Here is a 20,934-nt window from a genome sequence, read left to right on the forward strand (position 1 = left end):
CATATTTTTGGTACAAAAAAAAACACACAATTAGCGTACATTGATTAGTTTGCACAAAAGACATTGTGGCCGCCGGCAATTCACAGGTCCCTTTATACTCCTGGATACATGTATAGAGCCATGGCAGGTCTTTTTATACGCCTATATGCGTGTATAGAGCCATGACAGACCCTCTTTATACATCTATAGAGCCATGACAGGTCCTCTTTATACTCCTATATACATTTATAGAGCCATGGCAGGTCCTCGTTATACATCTATAGAGCCATGACAGGCCCCCTTTATACGCCTTTATACATGTATAGAGCCATGACAGGTCCTCTTTATATTCCTATATAGATTTATAGAGCCATGTCAGGTTCTCTTTATATTCCTTTACATGTAAAGAGTAATGACAGGTCCTCTATATACATGTATAGAGCCATGACAGGTCCTCGTTATACTCCTTTATACATGTATAGAGCCATGACAGGCTCTTGTTATACTCCTTTATACATGTATAGAGCCATGACAGGCTCTCGTTATACTCCTTTATACATGTATAGAGCCATGACAGGCTCTCATTATACTCCTTTATACATGTATAGAGCCATGTCAAGTACTCTTTATAGTCCTATATACATTTATAGAGCCATGACAGGTCCTCTTGATATTCCTTTACATGTAAAGAGTAATGACAGGTCCTCTTTATACTCCTTTACATGTATAGAGCAATGACAGGTCCTCTTTATACTTCTATACATGTATAGAGCCATGACAGGTCCTCTTTATACTCCTTTATACATGTATAGAGCAATGACAGGTCCTCTTTATACTCCTTTATACATGTATAGAGCAATGACAGGTCCTCTTTATACTCCTTTATACATGTATAGAGCAATGACAGGTCCTCTTTATACTCCTTTATACATGTATAGAGCAATGACGGGTCCCCTTTAGTTATCATGATATAAAATAATGAATGTGGGGGCCTTTTGGTTGGCGTGATTTTTTTTCTGGGGGGGGGGGCAGCATTTTATTCTTGGTCCCAGGCAGCGCAATGTCTTGGGCCGGAACTGCTAAAACACAATAACAAATCCTTGAGTTTTGAATTTCCTTGCCTGGTCTGCAGAGCTTCTTCATGTGTGTCACGTTGTGGTGAAATGATTATTCACTTTTTTATTTATAGGAAAACATAGAGGGTGCAATTGTACTTACTGGGCAGCAGGTCACAGCTCAGGTGTCGGTGCAGCTTGTCCTCCAGCTTCAGGTAGAGGGTGAGCTGTGAAAAGACAGACCCATGACACAGAAGAAGGTACAGGGAGCGCCAATGTAGAAATGGACAATAATCATGACGGCTTGTATAGAGAGCAACAATGTGCAGCAGGGACAGTGTTGCCAACCTACCAGATTGAAATTTACTGGCACGACACCCGACATTTACTGGCACAGCCACGTTTTTACTGGCATTTCACAAAAGTTACTAAATTACATTTTTAGGTGCAGATTTCAGCATTTAGGCTACAAACAAGTACGCCGGGCAAAGAGCAATGGGCCATATTCTGAGTATCTCTCCGCCAGCTTCGCTTAGGGCACTTACACTCCGCTGTCCCAACTTACTGGAGCAGGTGTTGTATTCCTCAAACACTTGCTCCATAAGTTGGGACAGCGGAGTGTAAGTGTCCCGGCGTAGCCTGGCGGATCTCCAAGGGGGCGGCTTCTATTCAAATGAAGCGCGCCCCCGATACAAAAGAACTGGGCATGCGCCGGGCTGCAAAAAGCCCAGTGCGCATGCTCCAGTTCTCGGCGGAAAACGTCAATGACGCCGACGTGTGCGTCATTGACGTAAAGTCGTATTCAAGAACGACTTACGTAAACGACGTATCCGACGAAAAAACACGACGGGGACCCGACGCCATCCGTAACATGGCCTACGCGAGACTTGCGGAAACTTACCCCTCATATAGCAGGGGTAAGTTTCCGCTTACGCAAACGACGTTAGCGACGGTTACGCGACGCGAACTCGTTCGTGAATCGGCGTAGAAGGATCATTTGCATACGCAAATGACTCCTTCACTTAAATGCCATCTAGCGGCGGCCGGCGTCATTGCATTTAAGATCCGCCAGTGTAAGTGACTTACAGATGGCGGATCTTAAGTGTATCTATGCAAAACTGATTCTGAGAATCAGGAGCATAGATACACGGGTCAAAAAAGGGAGTTACGATGGAGTATCCTGAGTTACTCCATCGTAACTTTACTCAGAATATGGCCCAATGTGATTAAGGGTAGATATTAACCACTTCCCGACGGCCGTACGACTTTATACGGCCGCAGGGTGGCTCTAATTCTCTAACTCACCGTGTTTTTACAGCCTCCGCTCCTGCTGGCCACTGGGGGGCGCACGAGCGCGCCGGCGGCGCGCGCGGGTGCCCGCTGCATCACTGAGATGCCGATGTGCGTGCCTGGCGGCCGCGATGTCCGCCAGGCTACCCGCGATCGGCGGTTACACAGACAAGGACGTGGATCTGTGTGTGTAAACACACAGATCCACGTCCTGTCAGGGAGAGAGGAGACCGATCTGTGTCCCTTGTACATAGGGACATAGATCAGTCACCTCCCCCAGTCAGTCCCCCTCCCCCCACAGTTAGAAACACTATGCAGGGTACACATTTAACCCCTTCCTCACCCCCTAGTGTAAACCCCTTCCCTGCCAGTCACATTTATACAGTAATTAGTGCATATTTATAACACTGGTCACTGTATAAATGTGAATGGTGCCAAAAATGTGTCAAAAGTGTCCGACGTGTCCGCTATAATGTCGCAGTCCCAATAAAAATCGCAGATCGCCGCCATTACTAGTAAAAAAAAAAAAAAATCTGTCCCCTATTTTGTAGGCGCTATAACTTTTGCGCAAACCAGTCGCTTATTGCGATTTCTTTAAACAAAAAATATGTAGAAAAATACGTATCGGCCTAAACTGAGAAATGTTTTATTTTTTAAAAAAAAATTGGCATATTTATTATAACAAACAGTAAAAAAATATTGGCCCAGATTCACAAAGACTTACGACGGCGTATCTCCAGATACGCCGTCGTAAGTCCGAATGGCCGCCGTCGTATCTATGCGCCTGATTCATAGAATCAGTTACGCATTGATTTGGCCAAGATACGAGCGGCGTAAGTCTCCTACGCTGTCGTATCTTGGGTTGCAATAATTAGGCTGGCCGCTAGAGAGAGAGAGAGAGAGACTTGTAAAGCGCAACACATGCGAACTGAATCGCCTCTGGGCGCTGTATCCAGGTATCCAGCTAGGTGGCGCTTCCTTGATTTCCGCGTCAAATATGTAAATGAGCAAGTTACGCAGATCCACGAACGTACGTACGCCTGTCGCAATTAGTTACGCCGTTTACGTAAGACATACGCCGGCGTAAAGATAAAGCTGGTCTCTAGGTGGAGCAGCCCATGCAAAGTATGGACGTTGGAACAAGCGTTTGTTTTTATGTTGTTTTGCGTAAGTCTTACGCGAATAGGGCTATGCGTAAGTTACGTTCACGTCACAGGCATTGAGCCGACGTATCTTTGGGCGTAAATACGACGTGATACTGCGCATGCGCCGTTCGTTCGGCCATGCATCTACATGGGGTCAAGCCTCATTTAAATACAACACGCCCCCCAGCTACTTTGAATTACGCGCGCTTACGCCGGCCCATTTACGCTACGCCGCCGTAACTTAGGACGCAAGTGCTTTGTGAATACAGCACTTGCCTCTCTAAGTTGCGGTGGCGTAGCGTAAATACGATACGCTACGCCCGCGCAACGTAGAACGGCCGTACGTGAATCTAGGCCATTGTGGGTTTTTTTCGAAATTGTCGCTCTATTTTTGTTTATAGCGCAAAAAATAAAAACGGCAGAGGTGATCAAATACCACCAAAAGAAAGCTCTATTTGTGGAAAAAAAAGGACGGCAATTTTGTTTGGGAGCCACGTCGCACGACCGCGCAATTGTCAGTTAAAGCGACGCAGTGCCGGAAGCTGAAATTTCGCCTGGGCAGGAGGTGGGGGGGGGGGGGGGGGGGTAATATGTGCCCAGTAAGCAAGTGGTTAAAAAGATTTGTCCAATAGGAGTAAAGATGGAATCAATAACGGATATCGATCCATACGCAGTTCACGTCCATCAACGAGGAGATCCCACCCCCCTGTCTACTTTTTTTCCTCATCACATGCAGAAGAATATAAGAAGAATTTTGTCACACAGGAGCGTCATACATGGAATTCTAGTAGCATGGACTCGCGTGTTACATACATGTAAGCGGGCCTTGTCTTCCCTGCGCTCCAGGCTACAGTGCATTTGGGTGACCTGCAATGAAGAGAAAAAGAACAAATCATTGGGGGGCAACTGGTTATAATAACTGACCACCTCCTCTCAGGGGCGGACTGACCATTGAGGCATTCAGGCACTGCCCGAGGGCCCCATGCCACTAGGGGGCCCCATCAGGGTTGCCAGGCTCAGTAAAACCAGGGACAGTATGTAAAAATCTGTGTTTTTTTTACATCTGTCCCTGATTTGTCCGAAACCGACATGCTTCTGATATGAAAATCCTGAGATTTTAGCTGCCCCGCCTCTGCACTACCTTCTGGCATGGTGGCCATCTGTAAGTCTGGGGGGCCCCATAATCTTCTATTGCCCGGGGGCCCCATGAGTTGTCAGTCCGCCCCTGCGGCTCCTCTTATATCACAAGGTATTCTCTGTGGCCCACCTTCCGAGTCTCCACCTCCACCGGCTCCGGAGTGGGGGTCTTCACCGTCTGTAGATCCTCCTGAGACTGCGAGAGGGCGCGTGGTAGGACATGAGGACGAGAGACGGCAAAGTTCATGAGTGGGTAAATCCCATTTCTAGGGGAACCACAAGAACATTAAAATTCAAAGAAGCCAGAGAGGTGGGGAAATGGGAAAGAGAAGGAGATAGAGTAAGTAGAAAGAGAGAGAAGGAGAGATAGAGAAGGAGAGATAGAGAGAGAGAGAGAGAGAGAGAGAGAGAGAGAGAGAGAGAGAGAGAGAGAGAGAGAGAGAGAGAGAAGGGGAGAGAGAGAGAGAAGGGGGGAGAGAGAGAGAGAGAGGGAGAGAGAGGGGGAGGGGAGAGAGAGAGAGAGAGAGAGAGAGAGAGAGAGAGAGAAGGAGAGAGAGAGAGAGAAGGAGAGATAGAGAAGGAGAGATAGAGAGAGAGAGAGAGAGAGAGAGAGAGAGAGAGAGAGAGAGAGAAGGAGAGAGAGAGAGAGAAGGGGAGAGAGAGAGAGAAGGGGGGAGAGAGAGAGAAGGGGGGAGAGAGAGAAGGGGGGAGAGAGAGAGAACGTAAGTCTACGTAAGGTAGACATTACCCAATCAGGAAGCTTCAAGCCAGCCATAGAGGCACTAAAAGACAAGGCATGCAGAGCCTACTATGCCATCAGGAGACGGCTGTACCACCTAAAACCACCCGTGAGAGTCTGGCTCAGAATATTTGATAGCGTCATCGCCCCAATCCTTCTTTATGGCAGCGAAGTTTGGGGTCCTGTCACCTACCCAGACCAATCCAAATGGGACCCCAGCCCAACAGAAATATTCCATCTGGAATTTTGCAAGCACCTCCTCCAAGTCCATCGGAGCACCTCCAACAGTGCTTGCCGGTCCGAGTTGGGCAGATTTCCCTTACTTCTTGCAGTACAGAAGAGGGCGTTATCATACTGGGACCACCTACAAAACAGCAGTCCCAACTCCTACCACCATCAAGCCTTACTGGACAGTAAGAACCAGTCCAAGCCGTGTGGCCTGCAACAACTTATCAACACCTTGTCTACCCCAAACTCTCAACAATTCGGCCTGACAAAATCTCAAATAAAAATCATAACTTATAACTCCAAAGAAAAACATGTTGGAGAATGGAGACACGCAATAACAAACTCCAAAAAACTATTGATTTACCAGTCACTGCAGAGAGAATACAAACTGGCCCCATACCTGGAGGTGCTACAAGACCCCAAAGAGAGACAGACAATGAGCCTGTACAGACTGAGCGCCCACAGCCTGGAAATAGAATTAGGACGGCACAGACAGACCTACAAGCCCAGGGAGAGGAGACTGTGCCAGCAATGTGACCAGGGGGTCCCGGAGGATGAGGAACACTTCCTGCTACATTGCCCTAAGTACTCATCAGTGAGGGACACTCACTTCCAGAGACTCTCCGCTCTCATCCCGGACTTCAACTCTACAGAAGAGAAGAGGAAACTCCAAATTCTACTGGGAGAAGAGGAGCCAATGGTGAAGATAGCTGCCCAATATGTGACAGCGTGTCACAGACTGAGAGGGACATGAAAAACCTGAGGACTTTCACAGACTTATGTCCATTCCCCTTTATATTAACCCCCCCCCCTCCCCTTTATATTACCCCCTTCCCCTTTTCCTTGCTTTGGCAATGCTAACATGTATTTGGTCCTGCCAATAAAGCTTATTTGAATTGAATTGAATTGAATTTGAATTGAATTGAGAAGGAGAGAGAGAGAGAAGGGGAGAGAGAGAGAAGGGGGAGAGAGAGAGAGAGAGAGAGAGAGAGAGAGAGAGAGAAGGAGAGAGAGAGAAGGAGAGAGAGAGAGAAGGAGAGAGAGAGAGAGAAGGAGAGGGAGAGAGAGAGAAGGAGAGAGAGAGAGAGAGAAGGAGAGAGAGAGAGAGAGAGAGAGAGAAGGAGAGAGAGAGAGAGAGAGAAGGAGAGAGAAGGAGAGAGAGAGAGAGAGAGAGAAGGAGAGAGAGAGAGAGAGAGATAGAGAGAGAAGGAGAGAGAGAGAGAATGAGGAGAGAGAGAAGGAGAGAGAAGGAGAGAGAGAGAAGGAGAGAAAGAAGGAGAGAAAGAAGGAGAGAGAGAAGGAGAGAGGAGAGAGAGAGAAGGAGAGAGAGAGAGAATGAGGAGAGAGAGAAGGAGAGAGAAGGAGAGAGAGAGAAGGAGAGAAAGAAGGAGAGAAAGAAGGAGAGAGAGAAGGAGAGAGAGAGAGGAGAGAGAGAGAAGGAGAGAGAGAGAGAGAAGGAGAGAGAGAGAGAAGGAGAGAGAGAGAGAGAGAGAGAGAGGAGAGAGAGAGAAGGAGAGAGAGAGAAGGAGAGAGAAAGAGAGAAGGAGAGAGAGAGAGAAGGAGAGAGAGAAGGAGAGAGAGAATGAGAGAGAAGGAGAGAGAAGGGGAGAGAGAGAGAGAGAGAGAGAGAGAAGGAGAGAGAGAGAGAGAGGGAGAGAGAGAGAGAGAAGGAGAGAGAAGGAGAGAGAGAGAGAGAGAGAGAGAGAGAGAGAAGGAGAGAGAGAGAGAGAGAAGGAGAGAGAAGGAGAGAGAGAGAGAGAGAAGGAGAGAGAAGGAGAGAGAGAGAGAGAGAGAAGGAGAGAGAGAGAGAGAAGGAGAGAGAGAGAGAAGGAGAGAGAGAGAGAAGGAGAGAGAGAAGGAGAGAGAAGGAGAGAGAGAGAGGGATAGGGAGAAGGAGAGAGAGAGAAGGAGAGAGGGATAGGGAGAAGGAGAGAGAGAAGGAGAGAGAGAGAAGGAGAGAGAGAGAGAGAAGGAGAGAGAGAGAGAAGGAGAGAGAGAAGGAGAGAGAAGGAGAGAGAGAGAAGGAGAGAGAGAGAGAGAAGGAGAGAGAGAGAGAGAAGGAGAGAGAGAGAGAGAGAGAAGGAGAGAGAGATAAAAAATAGACAGACATTCTCCATAACACAGGTAATCAGATAGACAATACTTAGACTGGGACAGGCCAAGAAGATCTGGAGCAGAGCCAGTATGTGAGAGAGGAGGTGAGAATATGATGCCGCGTACACACGACAGTTTTTCGGGGTGGTAAAAAATTAAGTTTTTTTTTAATGTCATTAACGCCGATATACGTCGGCAGAACGGCACGATCACGTACCTGTACGTGATTGTTAAATGCCCAGCCGTGGGTCGCGGGCGCGCGCCCGCGACCCGGTCCGAAGCTCTGTGGCCGCGGGACCCGCGGACACGATCGCCGCCGGAGTCCCACGATCGGTCACAGGAGCTGAAGAACGAGGAGAGCTGAGTGTAAACACACCTTCCCCATTCTTCACAGTGGCACTGTCATTGATCGTCTGTTCCCTGATATAGGGAAAGGCGATCAATGACGTCACGCGTCCAGCCCCGCCCCCATACAGTTAGAAACACATAAGAGGTCACACTTAACCCCTTCAGCGCCCCCTAGTAGTTAACTCCCAAACTGCAATTATCATTTTCACAGTAAACAATGCATTTTTATAGCACTTTTTGCTGTGAAAATGACAATGGTCCCAAAAATGTGTCAAAAGTGTCCACCATAATGTCGCAGTCACGAAAATAAAGATGCTGATCGCCGCCATTAGTAGTATAAAAAAAAATTATTATTAATAAAAATGCAATAAAACTATCCCCTATTTTGTAAGCGATATAAATTTTGCGCAAATCAATCGATAAACGCTTATTGCGATTTTTTTTTTACCAAAAATATGTAGAGGAATACGTTTCGGCCTAAACTGAGGAAAAAATATGTTTTTTTATATATTTTTGGGGGATATTTATTATAGCAAAAAGTAAAAAATATTGCATTTTTTTTTCAAAATGTTTGCTCTTTTTTTGTTTATAGCGCGAAAAATAAAAACCACAGAGGTGATCAAATACCACCAAAAGAAAGCTCTATTTGTGGGGAAAAAAGCACGTCAATTTTGTTTGGGTGCCACGTCACACGGCCGCGCAATTGTCAGTTAAAGCGACGCAGTGCCGAATCGCAAAAAGGGGCCTTTACCTGCATATTGGTCCGGGTCTTAAGTGGTTAAAAACGATGGTGTGTGGGCCCCAGAGCATTTTTCACGATGTAAAAAATGGGCATTAAAAATTTCAAACATGCTCTAATTTTTTGCGACGTTTTTAACGTAGTAAAAAATGGTCATGTGGGGGCTTTAACGACGTGAAAAAAACGCGCATGCTCAGAAGCAAGTTATGAGACGGGGAGCGCTCGTTCTGGTAAAACTAGCGCTCGTAATGGAGTAAGCACATTCATCACGCTGTAACAGACTGAAAAGCGCGAATCGTCTTTTACTAACACGGAAATCAGCTAAAGTAGCCCCAAGGGTGGCGCCATCCGCATGGAACTTCCCCTTTATAGTGCCGTCGTACGTGTTGTACGTCACCGCGCTTTGCTAGAGAATTTTTTTTTTACGATCGTGTGTAGGCAAGACCGTTTTAACGATCGGATTGAAAAAAAAAACGTTGTTTTTTTCTAGACCATTAACCACTTAAAGCGGGAGTTCACCCATTTAAAAAAAAAAAAAAAATCTCCCCTTAGCTTCCTGCTCGTTTTGTCTAGGGGAATCGGCTATTTATATTAAAATATGAGCAGTACTTACCCGTTTTCGAGCTGCATCTTCTTCCGTCGCTTCCGGGTATGGGTCTTCGGGAGCGGGCGTTCCTTCTTGATTGACAGTCTTCCGAGAGGCTTCCGACGGTCGCATCCATCGCGTCACTCGTAGCCGAAAGAAGCCGAACGTCGGTGCGGCTCTATACTGCGCCTGCGCACCGACGTTCGGCTTCTTTCGGAAAATCGTGACGCGATGGATGCGACCGTCGGAAGCCTCTCGGAAGCCTGTCAATCAAGAAGGAACGCCCATTCCCGAAGCCCATACCCGGAAGCGACGGAGAGGATGCGTCTCGTAAACGGGTAAGTACTGCACATATTTTAAAATAAATAGCCGATTCCCCTAGTAATAACGAGCAGGAATCTAAGGGGGAAAAGTGCCCTCTAAGGGTGAACCCCCGCTTTAAGGACCGGACCAATATGCTGCTAAATGAGCCAAGGGGTTTTTACAATTCGACACTGCGTCGCTTTAACAGACAATTGCGCGGTCGTGCGACGTGGCTCCCAAACAAAATTGGCGTCCTTTTCTCCCCACAAATAGAGCTTTCTTTTGGTGGTATTTGATCACCTCTACGGTTTTTATTTTTTGCGCTATAAACAAAAATAGAGCGACAATTTTGAAAAAAATTCAATATTTTTTACTTTTTGCTATAATAAATATCCCCCAAAAATATATAAATAATAAAAAAAAATCCTCAGTTTAGGCCGATACGTATTCTTCTACCTATTTTTGGTAAAAAAAATCGCAATAAGCGTTTATCGATTGGTTTGCGCAAAATTTATAGCGTTTACAAAATAGGGGATAGTTTTATTATTTTTTCTTTTTTTACTACTAATAGCGGCGATCAGCGATTTTTTTCGTGACTGCGACATTGCTGCGGACACTTCGGACAATTTTGACACATTTTTGGGACCATTGTCATTTTCACAGCAAAAAGTGCATTTAAATTGCATTGTTTATTGTGAAAATGACAGTTGCAGTTTGGGAGTTAACCACAGGGAGTGCTGTAGGAGTTAGGGTTCACCTAGTGTGTGTTTACAACTGTAGGGGGGTGTGGCTGTAGGTGTGACATCATCGATCGAGTCTCCCTATAAAGGGGATGACGCGATCGATGCAGCCGCCACAGTGAAGCACGGGGAAGCTGTGTTTACATACGGCTCTCCCCGTTCTTCAGCTCCGGGGACCGATCACGAGGGGGCGGCTAGAAACGAATAGCCGCACCCTCGTCCCGGATCGCTCCTGAAGCCACGGGAACCGCCGCATGTACCGGGGGGGGTCCCGATCGGACCCCCGACCCACGTCTAGGCAGAGACGTACAGGTATGCCAATGTGTCTGTCCGTACCATTCTGCCGACGTATATGTACATGCGGCGGTCCGGAAGTGGTTAACATCGTCATTTTTTTTACAACCCGAAAAACGGCCGTGTGTCCGCGGCATGAAGGTTAGATAATGTCAAACTGAAAAGAGAGAGATCCAGAAAGTCAAAACCGTCAACGGCTGACCACAGCGTCCTCTCACCTGACATCTTCCAGAAACTTGTCCAGCTCCATAGACCCAACCTGGGAATACCTGGTAAACATAGGAGAAAGTGTGAGATTATTTCTATAACAACCAACCCCAATAGCCCAAAAACACCCGCTGTGTCCTAATGACTGATTCGCTTGTAGGCAGGTGCAGTCCCCTTTCTTCACTGTAGGTGGTGCTCAGCGGCACTGCAGAGGGAGAGGAAGTCAAGAGGAACTTGGTTCCCGTATGGCAGGGGTGTCCAAACTTTTTTCAAAGAGGGCCAGATTTAATGAAGTGTACATGTGTGAGGAGCCGACCATTTTGCCTGACATTAATTGAACCATTAAAAATCGGTCTAAGGGTGTTCCTCCGAGCAACTAATACACGACCCAACAAGAATTCTCTTGCCTTTGTGGCCGTGTGTGGTGAAGAGATGAGATTGGGCGTGTTATTTGGATAGATATATACCGTATTTATCGGCGTATAACACGCACAGGCGTATAGCACCCACCCTAACTTTAAGAGGGAAGTTTCAGGAAAAAAAAATTCCACAGGCCCCTGCACGCAGGCACAGTTTACCCTCTATTTTCAGGGTAAAAAAGTGAGTGTTATACGCCAATAAATACAGTATGGGCCAGATTCACGTACAGCTTACGCCGGCGTATCTATTGATACGCCGCGTAAGTTACAAGATGCGCCGTCGTATCTATGCGCAGTATTCTTGTACGTAGATACGCCTGAAATCTGGCTTCAGCCGACCGATGTAAGTCTTAGTACGCCGTCGTATCTTGGGTGCATAGTTACGCTGGACGCTAGGGGCGCTTCTGTAGATTTACGCGTTGAATATATAAATTAGCTAGATACGCCGATTCACAAACGTACTTGCGCCCGCTACGCCGTTTACGTTAGGCTTACGTCCGGCGTAAAGTTACCCCTGCTATATGAGGCGCAGCCAATGCAAAGTATGGTCGTCAGAACAAACGTATCTTTTTACGTTGTTTACGTAAGTCCTACGTAATTGGGGATGGGCGTAGGTTATGTTCATGTCACAGGCATTGAGCCGGCGTATCTTAGGGAGTAAATTCGACGTGATACTGAGCATGCGCGCGCATGCGCCGTACGATCGGCGCTTTATTTGCATGGGGTCACGGCTCATTTTAATAAAACACGCCCACCTCTTGCACATTTGAATTAGGTGGGCTTACGCCGGCCGATTTACGCTACACCGCCGCAACTTACGGAGCAAGTGCTTTGTGAATACTTCACTTGCCTGTCTAAGTTGCGGAGGCGTAGCGTAAATAGGATACGCTACGCCCGCACAAAGATACGCTCTCCTACGTGAATCTGGCTATATATATATATATATATATATATCTTTTGTGGCCCCAACGAATCCCTGAGCGCCGCTCAGGTATGAGGATGAGCTCGGGCATGCTATTTGGATATACCGTATCTATTGGCATATAACATGCACTTGCACTTTAAGAGGGAAGTTTCAGGAAAAAAATAAATAATCTGTGCCCATCTGCAGCCTTTCCATTGCCACGAATGCAGCCTCACCCTCACCATTGCCATGAATGCAGCCTCACCATTGCCATGAATGCAGCCTCTCCATTGCCGGAATGCAGCCTCTCCATTGCCATGAATGCAGCCTCTCCATTGCCATGAATGCAGCCTCACCATTGCCATGAATGCAGCCTCACCATTGCCATGAATGCAGCCTCACCATTGCCATGAATGCAGCCTCACCATTGCCATGAATGCAGCCTCACCATTGCTATGAATGCAGCCTCTCCATTGCCATGAATGCAGCCTCTCCATTGCCATGAATGCAGCCTCTCCATTGCCAAGAATGCAGCCTCACCATTGCCACGAATGCAGCCTCACCATTGCCATGAATGCAGCCTCACCATTACCATGAATGCAGCCTGATCAATGCCCATCTTCAGCCTTGGAGGGGACAGGGAGGGGGGGGGCAGGACGAGCACCAACATATTACATACAGGAGAATCTCCTGTTTACACGGCAGCCTATTTGATACTAAGTCCCGCCTCCTATGATAGACAGAAAAGTTGTCCAATGGCAGCCCAGGAGACAGGACTTCATATTACATACACCACAGAGTAAACAGGAGATTCTCCTGTATGTAATCTGATGGCGTTTGTCTCGCCCCCTCCCTGTCCTCTCCAAGGCAGCGCCGATAAATTTTGTGGGGGTCACAAATGATAAGTATATATCCAAATGACCAGGGGGGCCTTATTAAACCGAAACCCGAGCCGCAATTGGCCCGCGGGACGGACTTTGGACATGCCTGCTCTATGGTTTCCTGGGTCACAGGAGCAGCTATCCTGTTGGATGCTGGAGCCGCATGTGTCTCTGGCGGCCATCTTGGGTCAGGCAGATTTTTCGAATTGTGTGCAGGCTGGTCGGTGTGTTGAGCTGGGAATTTGTGTTATATGCCCAATGGCAGAAAAGATGTCCATCGGATTAAAATCCAAAGTACAAACACGCATACTCGGAAGCAATGCTAACCATAAGACAACATTAGCAGAAGTTGCCCAAAAGGGTGGCGCTAAAGAGCTGAAAAACCACATAGTACGTCTATTACGTCACTACGTTTTGTGTTTGTTGGCTGAAAATGTTCTGCTGTGTGTATGGATACCAAGTTCACGGACAGCGCCCTTCAGAGAAAAATCCATGGATTTGTCAGATGGAAGTTCGATCGTGTGTACGAGGCTTAAGAGCACACGTCTGCTGACTCGCTAGTATAATTGTTCAGGCCTTAGCTGACCCCCATTTACAACCATGCATTGCCCTCAGCCATCCACTCTTTCAGCAATACGTTTCACACTCACCTCCAAAGCACAGCCGACTGCCCCTTCCGTGGCACAGAAGCCATGATACCCTGAGGGTCGATCAGTTTGGTCTTCTCTTCCAACAGGCTATCCTGTGTGATGTCTGCAGAGACAATATTACAGAAGGATATCACAATGGGGTGTCCCCACTTTGGCCCTTGAGGTCCACCGAAGGATGATGAGTGTTTGGGTGTAATTATAATCCGTGGTATCAGTTGCAAACATTGCCAAGCATCATAGAATAGGAGGAAGTGAAGGAGAAAGAGACTGAGAAAGAAAGAAGACGATGAAAGAAGAATGAGGTCTGGGACCTTTACCCCATATACGGATTCCCAGGGCTTTTTTTCAGCAGGAACGCGGGGGAACGCAGTTCCGGCACCTCCAGATCTGAATGTATGTAATGGTGCTCGGAGGTGGTTAGAGGGTGGAACCAAGGAACGGTGCTCGGAGGTGGGTAAGCAGTGGAACCAAGGAATGGTGCTCAGAGGTGGGCAGGGGGTGAAACCAATAAATGGTGCTTGGAGGTGGGTAGGGGGTGGAACCAAGGAATAGTGCTCGGAGGTGGGTAGGTGGTGGAATCAAGTAACGGTGCTCGGAGATGGGTAGGGAGTGGAACCAAGGAATGGTGCTCAGAGGTGGGTAGGGGGGTGGGTAGGGGGTGAAACCAATAAATGGTGCTTGGAGGTGGGAAGGGGGTGGAACCAAGGAATAGTGCTCAGAGGTGGGTAGGTGGTGGAATCAAGTAACAGTGCTCGGAGATGGGAAGGGAGTGGAACCAAGGAATGGTGCTCAGAGGTGGGTAGGGGGGTGGGTAGGGGGTGAAACCAATAAATGGTGCTTGGAGGTGGGAAGGGGGTGGAACCAAGGAATAGTGCTCAGAGGTGGGTAGGTGGTGGAATCAAGTAACGGTGCTCGGAGATGGGTAGGGAGTGGAACCAAGGAATGGTGTTCGGAGGTAGGGAGGGCTGGAACCAAAGAATGGTGCTCCGAGGTGGAACCAAGAAATGGTGCTCAGAGGTCGGTAGGGGGTGAAACCAATGAATGGTGCTCAGAGGTGGGTAGGGGGTGAAACCAATGAATGGTGCTCAGATGTGGGTAGGGGGTGGAACCAAGAAATTGTGCTCGGAGGTGGGTAGGGGGTGAAACCAATGAATGGTGCTCAGAGGTGGGTAGGGGGTGGAACCAAGGAATAGTGCTGGGAGGTGGAACCAAGGAATAGTGCTCAGGGGTGGGTAGGGGGTGGAACCAAGGAACTGTACTCAGAGGTGGGTAGGGGGTGGAACCAAGGAATGGTGCTTGGAGGTGGGTAGGGGGTGGACACAAGAGGTGACAGAAGGAGGGAGTTCCTGCACCTATTCTCTGAGAAAAAAAGCCCTGCCGATTCCCCTCTTTCATGTGCTGAGAGCCCACCATCATGGACTGAGACCCTTCCCTGTGTACCGAGTTTCTTCTTTCATATACCGAAACCCCTTCTCCCATGTACTAAGTTCCCTACCTTCAAGGATTGTGGTCCACCCTTATAGTCTGAGACCCCACTCTCATGTACTGAGTCTCCTCCATATACTGAGACCCCTCAACCATGTAATGAGCTCCCTCTTTAATATATTGGGACTCGACCCTCAAGGGTTGTGGTCCACCCTTATGGTCTGAGACCCCACTCTCATGCACTGAGTCTCCTCCATATACTGAGACCCCTCAACCATGTAATGAGCTTCCCCTTTACTATATTGGGACTCGACCCTCAAGGGTTGTGGTCCACTCTTATTGACTGAGACCCTACGTTCATGTACTGAGACCCCTCCCCCATGTAAGGAGCTCCCTCTTTAATATACTTTGACCCGACCCTTAAGTGGTCCACGCTTATTGCCCGAGATGTCACCCTCATGTACTGAGACCCCTCCTTCATATACTGAGACCCCTCCCCCATGTACTGAGCTCCCGCTTATGTACAGGAACCCTACCCTCAAGGGTTGTGGTCCACCCTTATGATCCGAGACCCTTCCTTTATGTGCTTAGGCCCCACCCTCATGCACCGAGACCACAGCCTCATGTATGGAGTCCTCTTGACCATTTACTGAGCTCCCTTTTTAATATACTTTGACCTGACCCTTAGGGGTTTTGGTCCACCCTTATAATCTGATACCCTTCCTTTATGTACTGAGACCCCACCCTCATGCATTGAGACCACATCCTAATGTACAGAGTCCCCTCGGCCATTTACTGAGCTCCCTTTTTAATACACTTTGACCTGACCCTCAAGGGTTGTGGTCCACCCTTATGATCTGAGACCCTTCCTTTATGTACCGACACCCCACCCTCATGCATTGAGACCACATCCTAATGTACGGAGTCCTCTCGGCCATGTACTGAGACCCCTCAGCCATGTACTGAGCTCCCTCTTTAATATACTTTGACCCGACCCTTAAGTGGTCCACGCTTATTGCCCGAGACTCCACCCTCATGTACTGAGACCCCTCCTTCATATACTAAGACCCCTCCCCCATGTACTGAGCTCCCGATTATTTACAGAAAGCCTACTTTCTAAGGTTATGGTCATTGCTGGGGAAAAAGGTAATCAAAAGACCAGGCTGAACATGTCAAATTGCTCCACCCCCCCAAGATGTACGAGCATTGTATGTCAGCAAAAATAAGCCCCCCCCCCCCACAATTTTTTTTAAAAAAAAATTGAGTTCTAATCTGCATGCTTACCCCCTAAGCATTAATTCCTCCTCCTCCTCCCAGTGCAAATTCCTAGCGCAAATCCTCTACCCCTCAAATTTTCCACCCGAGCACAAAATCTCCTCCCTCAAGCCTCCATCCTAGCAAAAATCCACTCTCCCATCTAAATTTCCCATTCTAACACAAATGCCCCCCCCCCCCTCCCAAATATCCCTGCTAGCACAAATCACCCTTCCCCCAAAAAATCCCCCTCCTAGCACAAATCCCCTCCCCCCGCCATATTACCTTTTCTAGCACAAACCCCCTAAATCCCCCCTCCTAGCACAAATCTCCTTCTCCCATCCCTCTTCTCAACACAAATCTCCCGCCCAAATCACCACCACTCCTAGCACGCCTCTCCAAATTTCCCCTCCTCAAACAATTCTTACCTCCTGCTGCCACCCAAATTCCCACTCCCAACACCAATGTCATCCCCCCCAATCTCTTTGTGGTGCCCCCCACCCAGGGCTGGACTGGGACAGAAATTTGGCCCTGGACTTCATCCAGACTGGCCCACTTTGACAGGTCTCTCCCATGGTGGCCAGACAACTCCCGCCCGGCCACCCAAGCCCCCTCTCCCCTTCACTAGCCACTAGCCGTTCTACTTTATTAGAGTAGAACAGCTGGTACCGGTACTCTTATAGGCAGTACCAGTGGGGAAACTAGATATTATTTCACCCGGGGCAAAGAATCAGTTCGGTGCCCCCCCTTATGGGACAAGATTAGGCAGAAGTGAGAAACTCCCAGGCCATAGCTGTTGAGTCAGCTGTCTGTCCCCTCCCCCCATGCTCCTCTGTTGTCCCCCCTGCTCTTCTGGCCCTCCCCCTGCTTCTTTGTTCCCCCCTGGTGAGCGCATCGGGGAGGGAGAGACAGAGAGCGGAGGGGGGCGGCAGTCCGCTGTCACTGAAGCCGGCCCACTGAGCCATCGGCCCACCGGGAAACTCCCTGTCGTCCCAATGGCCAGTCCATCCCTGCCCCCACCTCACATAATAACATAGTGCCCAGGGCAGCGCCCCCCTCTTGCCCGCCCCTTGTCTTGGTCCACCCTTATGATCTGAGACCCTTCCTTCATGTCCCTCACTGATTTGGTCCCCCATACTCAAGCACTGGGCTCCACCACTTCAGAAGTTTTGATGGTAATAATGTTTTTCCTCCGGTTGTCCAGCAGCCATAGTAATGCTCTGGGGCCCCTACAATGATGACAGTGCAGGTAAACAGACATTGAGTAGGTAGGAGGCAGACTGCCTCCCCTGTGTATCTATCACTCTCAGTGCCATCATGGGGCCTCCCATTTCGGGGCAGCGTGGGTTCAAGGACCAGCTGCTTTGTGGAAAGTACAGGGGCCCCCCCATGCAGCTGGGGCCCCTGGGCAGTACCCAGGTGTGACCTCTCATTAAGACAGCCCTGGCTGCAGCTGCATCTTGGGGCACTTGTATCAGGCAGCATTTACCAAGCTGTTTTGTTCCGGATAACGACATTAGTGCTTGTGAAATGGTTTTTAATTGATATTAGTGCTCCTTTTTTATCTCCCTAATAGGCTGCTGAGGTCAATGGTCTGTTTTTTCCTGCGGCTGTAAACTGGCTGGATCAGCACCAGCTGCCGGCTATTACCTGGACACATTACCAACGCGGCAAAATCCTCGCCGAGCTTTCTGTGCCCTCGAAAAAGTATTCATACCCCTTGAAATTTTCCACATTTTGTCATCTTATAACCAAAAACGTAAATCTATTTTATTGGGATTTTATGTGATAGACCAACACCATGGGCCAGATTCAGATAGAGATACGACGGCGTATCTCCGGATACGCCGTCGTATCTCTGAGTTCCGTCGGTCGGATCTATGCGCCTGATTCATAGAATCAGGTTCCGCATAGATCTCCCTAAGATCCGACAGCTGTAAGTGACTTACACCGTCGGATCTTAGGCTGCAATCTCACGCTGGCCGCTAGGTGGCGCTTCCGTTTGTATACGCGACGAATATGCAAATGAGGAGTTACGCCGATTCAGAAACGAACGACCGCCTGGCGTATTTTTTTACGTCGTTTGTGTTCGGCTTTTTCCGACGTATTGTTACCCCTGGGTCTATGAAGAGCATCCAATGTTAAGTATTACCGTCGTTCCCGCGCCGAGTTTTGAAATTTTTACGTCGTTTGCGTAAGTCGTTTGCGAATACGGATGTACGTAATTTACGTTCGCGACAAAAGCAATGACGTCCTTTCGACGTCATTTAGAGCAATGCACACTGGGAGATTTTACGGACGGCGCATGCGCCGTTCGAGTAAAACGTAAAAACCGCGGGGTCAAGGGAAATTTAAATAAAAAACACGCCCCCTACATCCCCATTTGAATTACGCAGCCTTACGCGTACGCTACACCGCTCTAACTAAGGGCGCAAGTTCTTTGTGAATAAAGAGCTTGCTCCCAAAGTTAGAGCAGCGTAACGTATCGGAGATACGTTACGCGGGCCGGACAGATACGCCAATGTATCTGAATCCGGCCCAAAGTGTCAGATAATTGTGAAGTGGAAGGTGGCTTTCATTTTTTTTTTACAAATAAATATGTGAGGGGGGGGGGGGGGGTACATTTGTATGGCGCCCCCTGGAGTCAATACTTTGTAGAACCTCCTTTCTCTGCAGGTCTTTTTGGGGTGTCTCTACCAGCTTTGCACATTTAGAGAGGGACATTTCTGCCCATTCTTCTCTGCAAAATATCTCAAGTTCTGTCAGATTGGATGGAGAGCGTCTGTGATCAGCAATTTTCATGTCTTGCCACAGATTCTCAATGCGATTTAAGTCTGGACTGTGACTGGGCCTGTCAGGTCACCTGTGGCCAGGTGACAAGTGCGTCCCGTTGGGGTCAGAGATGCACCACAGGGTGGTGAAACCTATGACTGACTGCTGCGATAAGAGAGGAAGTGTGAACCCAAGATCGCCCAGGGCACGGAGTCTAAGACCCAGCTTTGTGTTCACCAGAGCCTCTAGTGGTGAGGATGGCCTTCGCCGCAGCTGGATCCAGGTCGCAACCCCTGGGATCCCCTAGGTCACGCTCCACAGGGAGAGAGGCGAAGCAGCAAGCAGGCAAGCAGTAGTGATGGGTAAGCCGAGGTCGGGACAACAGACAGACAGGGGTAACCGAGGGACAGGCAAAAGGTCAAGATCACAGGCAAACAGGAGAAGTCGGGGACGAGCCAAAAACGGTACACAGGAAGATAATCGTAGCACACTGCAGACAGGAACTAAACAACACTGTTGAACAGCACTGCAGACCTGCAGTGCAACAGTTAATATAGACTTCCTGGGATGGCCTGGCTGGGGCCATACAGGAAGGAGAGGAGATAAGAAGGTAACCAGAACAGGGTCAGGCCTCCTAATGGACAGGTGGACACAGGTAAGCTGCCAGACTATTACATATCCATGACATGGCCATTCTAACACATGAATATGCTTTGATTTAAACCGTTCCATTGTAGCTCTGGCTGTACTTTAGGGTCGTTGTCCTGCTGGAAGGTGAACCTCCTCCCCAGCCTCAAGACTTTTACAGACTCTAACAGGTTTGATTCTAAGATTACCCTGTATTTGGCTCCATCCATCTTCCCATCAACGCTGATCAGCTTCCCTGTTCCTGCTGAAGAAAAGGCATCTCCACCACATGATGCTGCCACCACCATGTTTCACGGTGGGGATGGTGTGTTCAGGGTGATGGACAGTGTTAGTTTTCCTCCACACATACCGTTTTGCTTTTAGGCCAAAAAGTTACATTTTGGTATCATGTGACCAGAGCACCTTCTTCCACATGTTTCCCTTGTCCCCTCCCCCACATGGATTCTCACAAACTGCAAACAGGACTTCTTATGTCTTTCTTTCTCCAATGTCTTTGTTCTTGTCACTCTTCCATAAAGGGCAGATTTGTGGAGAGACCACTAATAGTTGTCCTGTGGACAGATTCTCCCACCTGAGCTGTGCAGCTCCTCCAGAGTTACCATGGGCCTCTTGGCTGCTTCTCTGATGAATGCTCTCCTTGCCCGGCCCGGTCAGTTTAGGTGGACGGCCATGTCTTGGTAGGTTTGCAGTTGTGCCATACTCTTTCCATTTTCCGATGATGGATTGAACAGAAGCTCCGTGATATGTTCAAAGCTTGGGAGATTTTTTTATACAGGGGATCTGCTCAGTTGTACCGGCTCCTCTCCTGGACGGAAATGGTTTACTCTGATGTCACTGCACACTGTGAGCTTGGGCGTTACCTAGGGCAGTGTGCATGCAAATACAACCCTTCCTAGGAAAACGCCCATTCCTCCATACGGACATCCACCCATCAAAGCATATTGAAATTTGCATAACTCCTCCCAATAGCCAGCCCACTATTTGCATCAGGGTACAGAGGGCGGGGGCTGTGATGTTTTCAGGAAGCCCCTCCCACCAAGCTATGTACAGCCCCTCTGCTTGCCCCTCCAACCAAGCTATGTACAGACCCTCTGCTG

The 20,934-nt window shown here is 48.5% G+C and overlaps 1 protein-coding gene across 1 annotated transcript in view; it reads right to left on the reverse strand.

Moving 5' to 3' along the window:
- NRBP2 (nuclear receptor binding protein 2) overlaps positions 1–20,934 on the reverse strand; it is a 177,985-nt gene that overhangs the window by 18,501 nt on the left and 138,550 nt on the right. The window contains exons 12-16 of the mRNA XM_040355086.1: positions 13,739–13,841; positions 10,896–10,946; positions 4,737–4,872; positions 4,283–4,336; positions 1,198–1,261 (exon numbers count right to left, since the gene is read on the reverse strand). Of these exons, the coding sequence (XP_040211020.1) occupies positions 1,198–1,261; positions 4,283–4,336; positions 4,737–4,872; positions 10,896–10,946; positions 13,739–13,841 (408 nt within the window). The remainder of the gene's footprint in view (positions 1–1,197; positions 1,262–4,282; positions 4,337–4,736; positions 4,873–10,895; positions 10,947–13,738; positions 13,842–20,934) is intronic.

This window comes from Rana temporaria, chromosome 5, assembly GCF_905171775.1.
Source record: "Rana temporaria chromosome 5, aRanTem1.1, whole genome shotgun sequence".
Taxonomy (NCBI): Eukaryota; Metazoa; Chordata; class Amphibia; order Anura; family Ranidae; genus Rana; species Rana temporaria.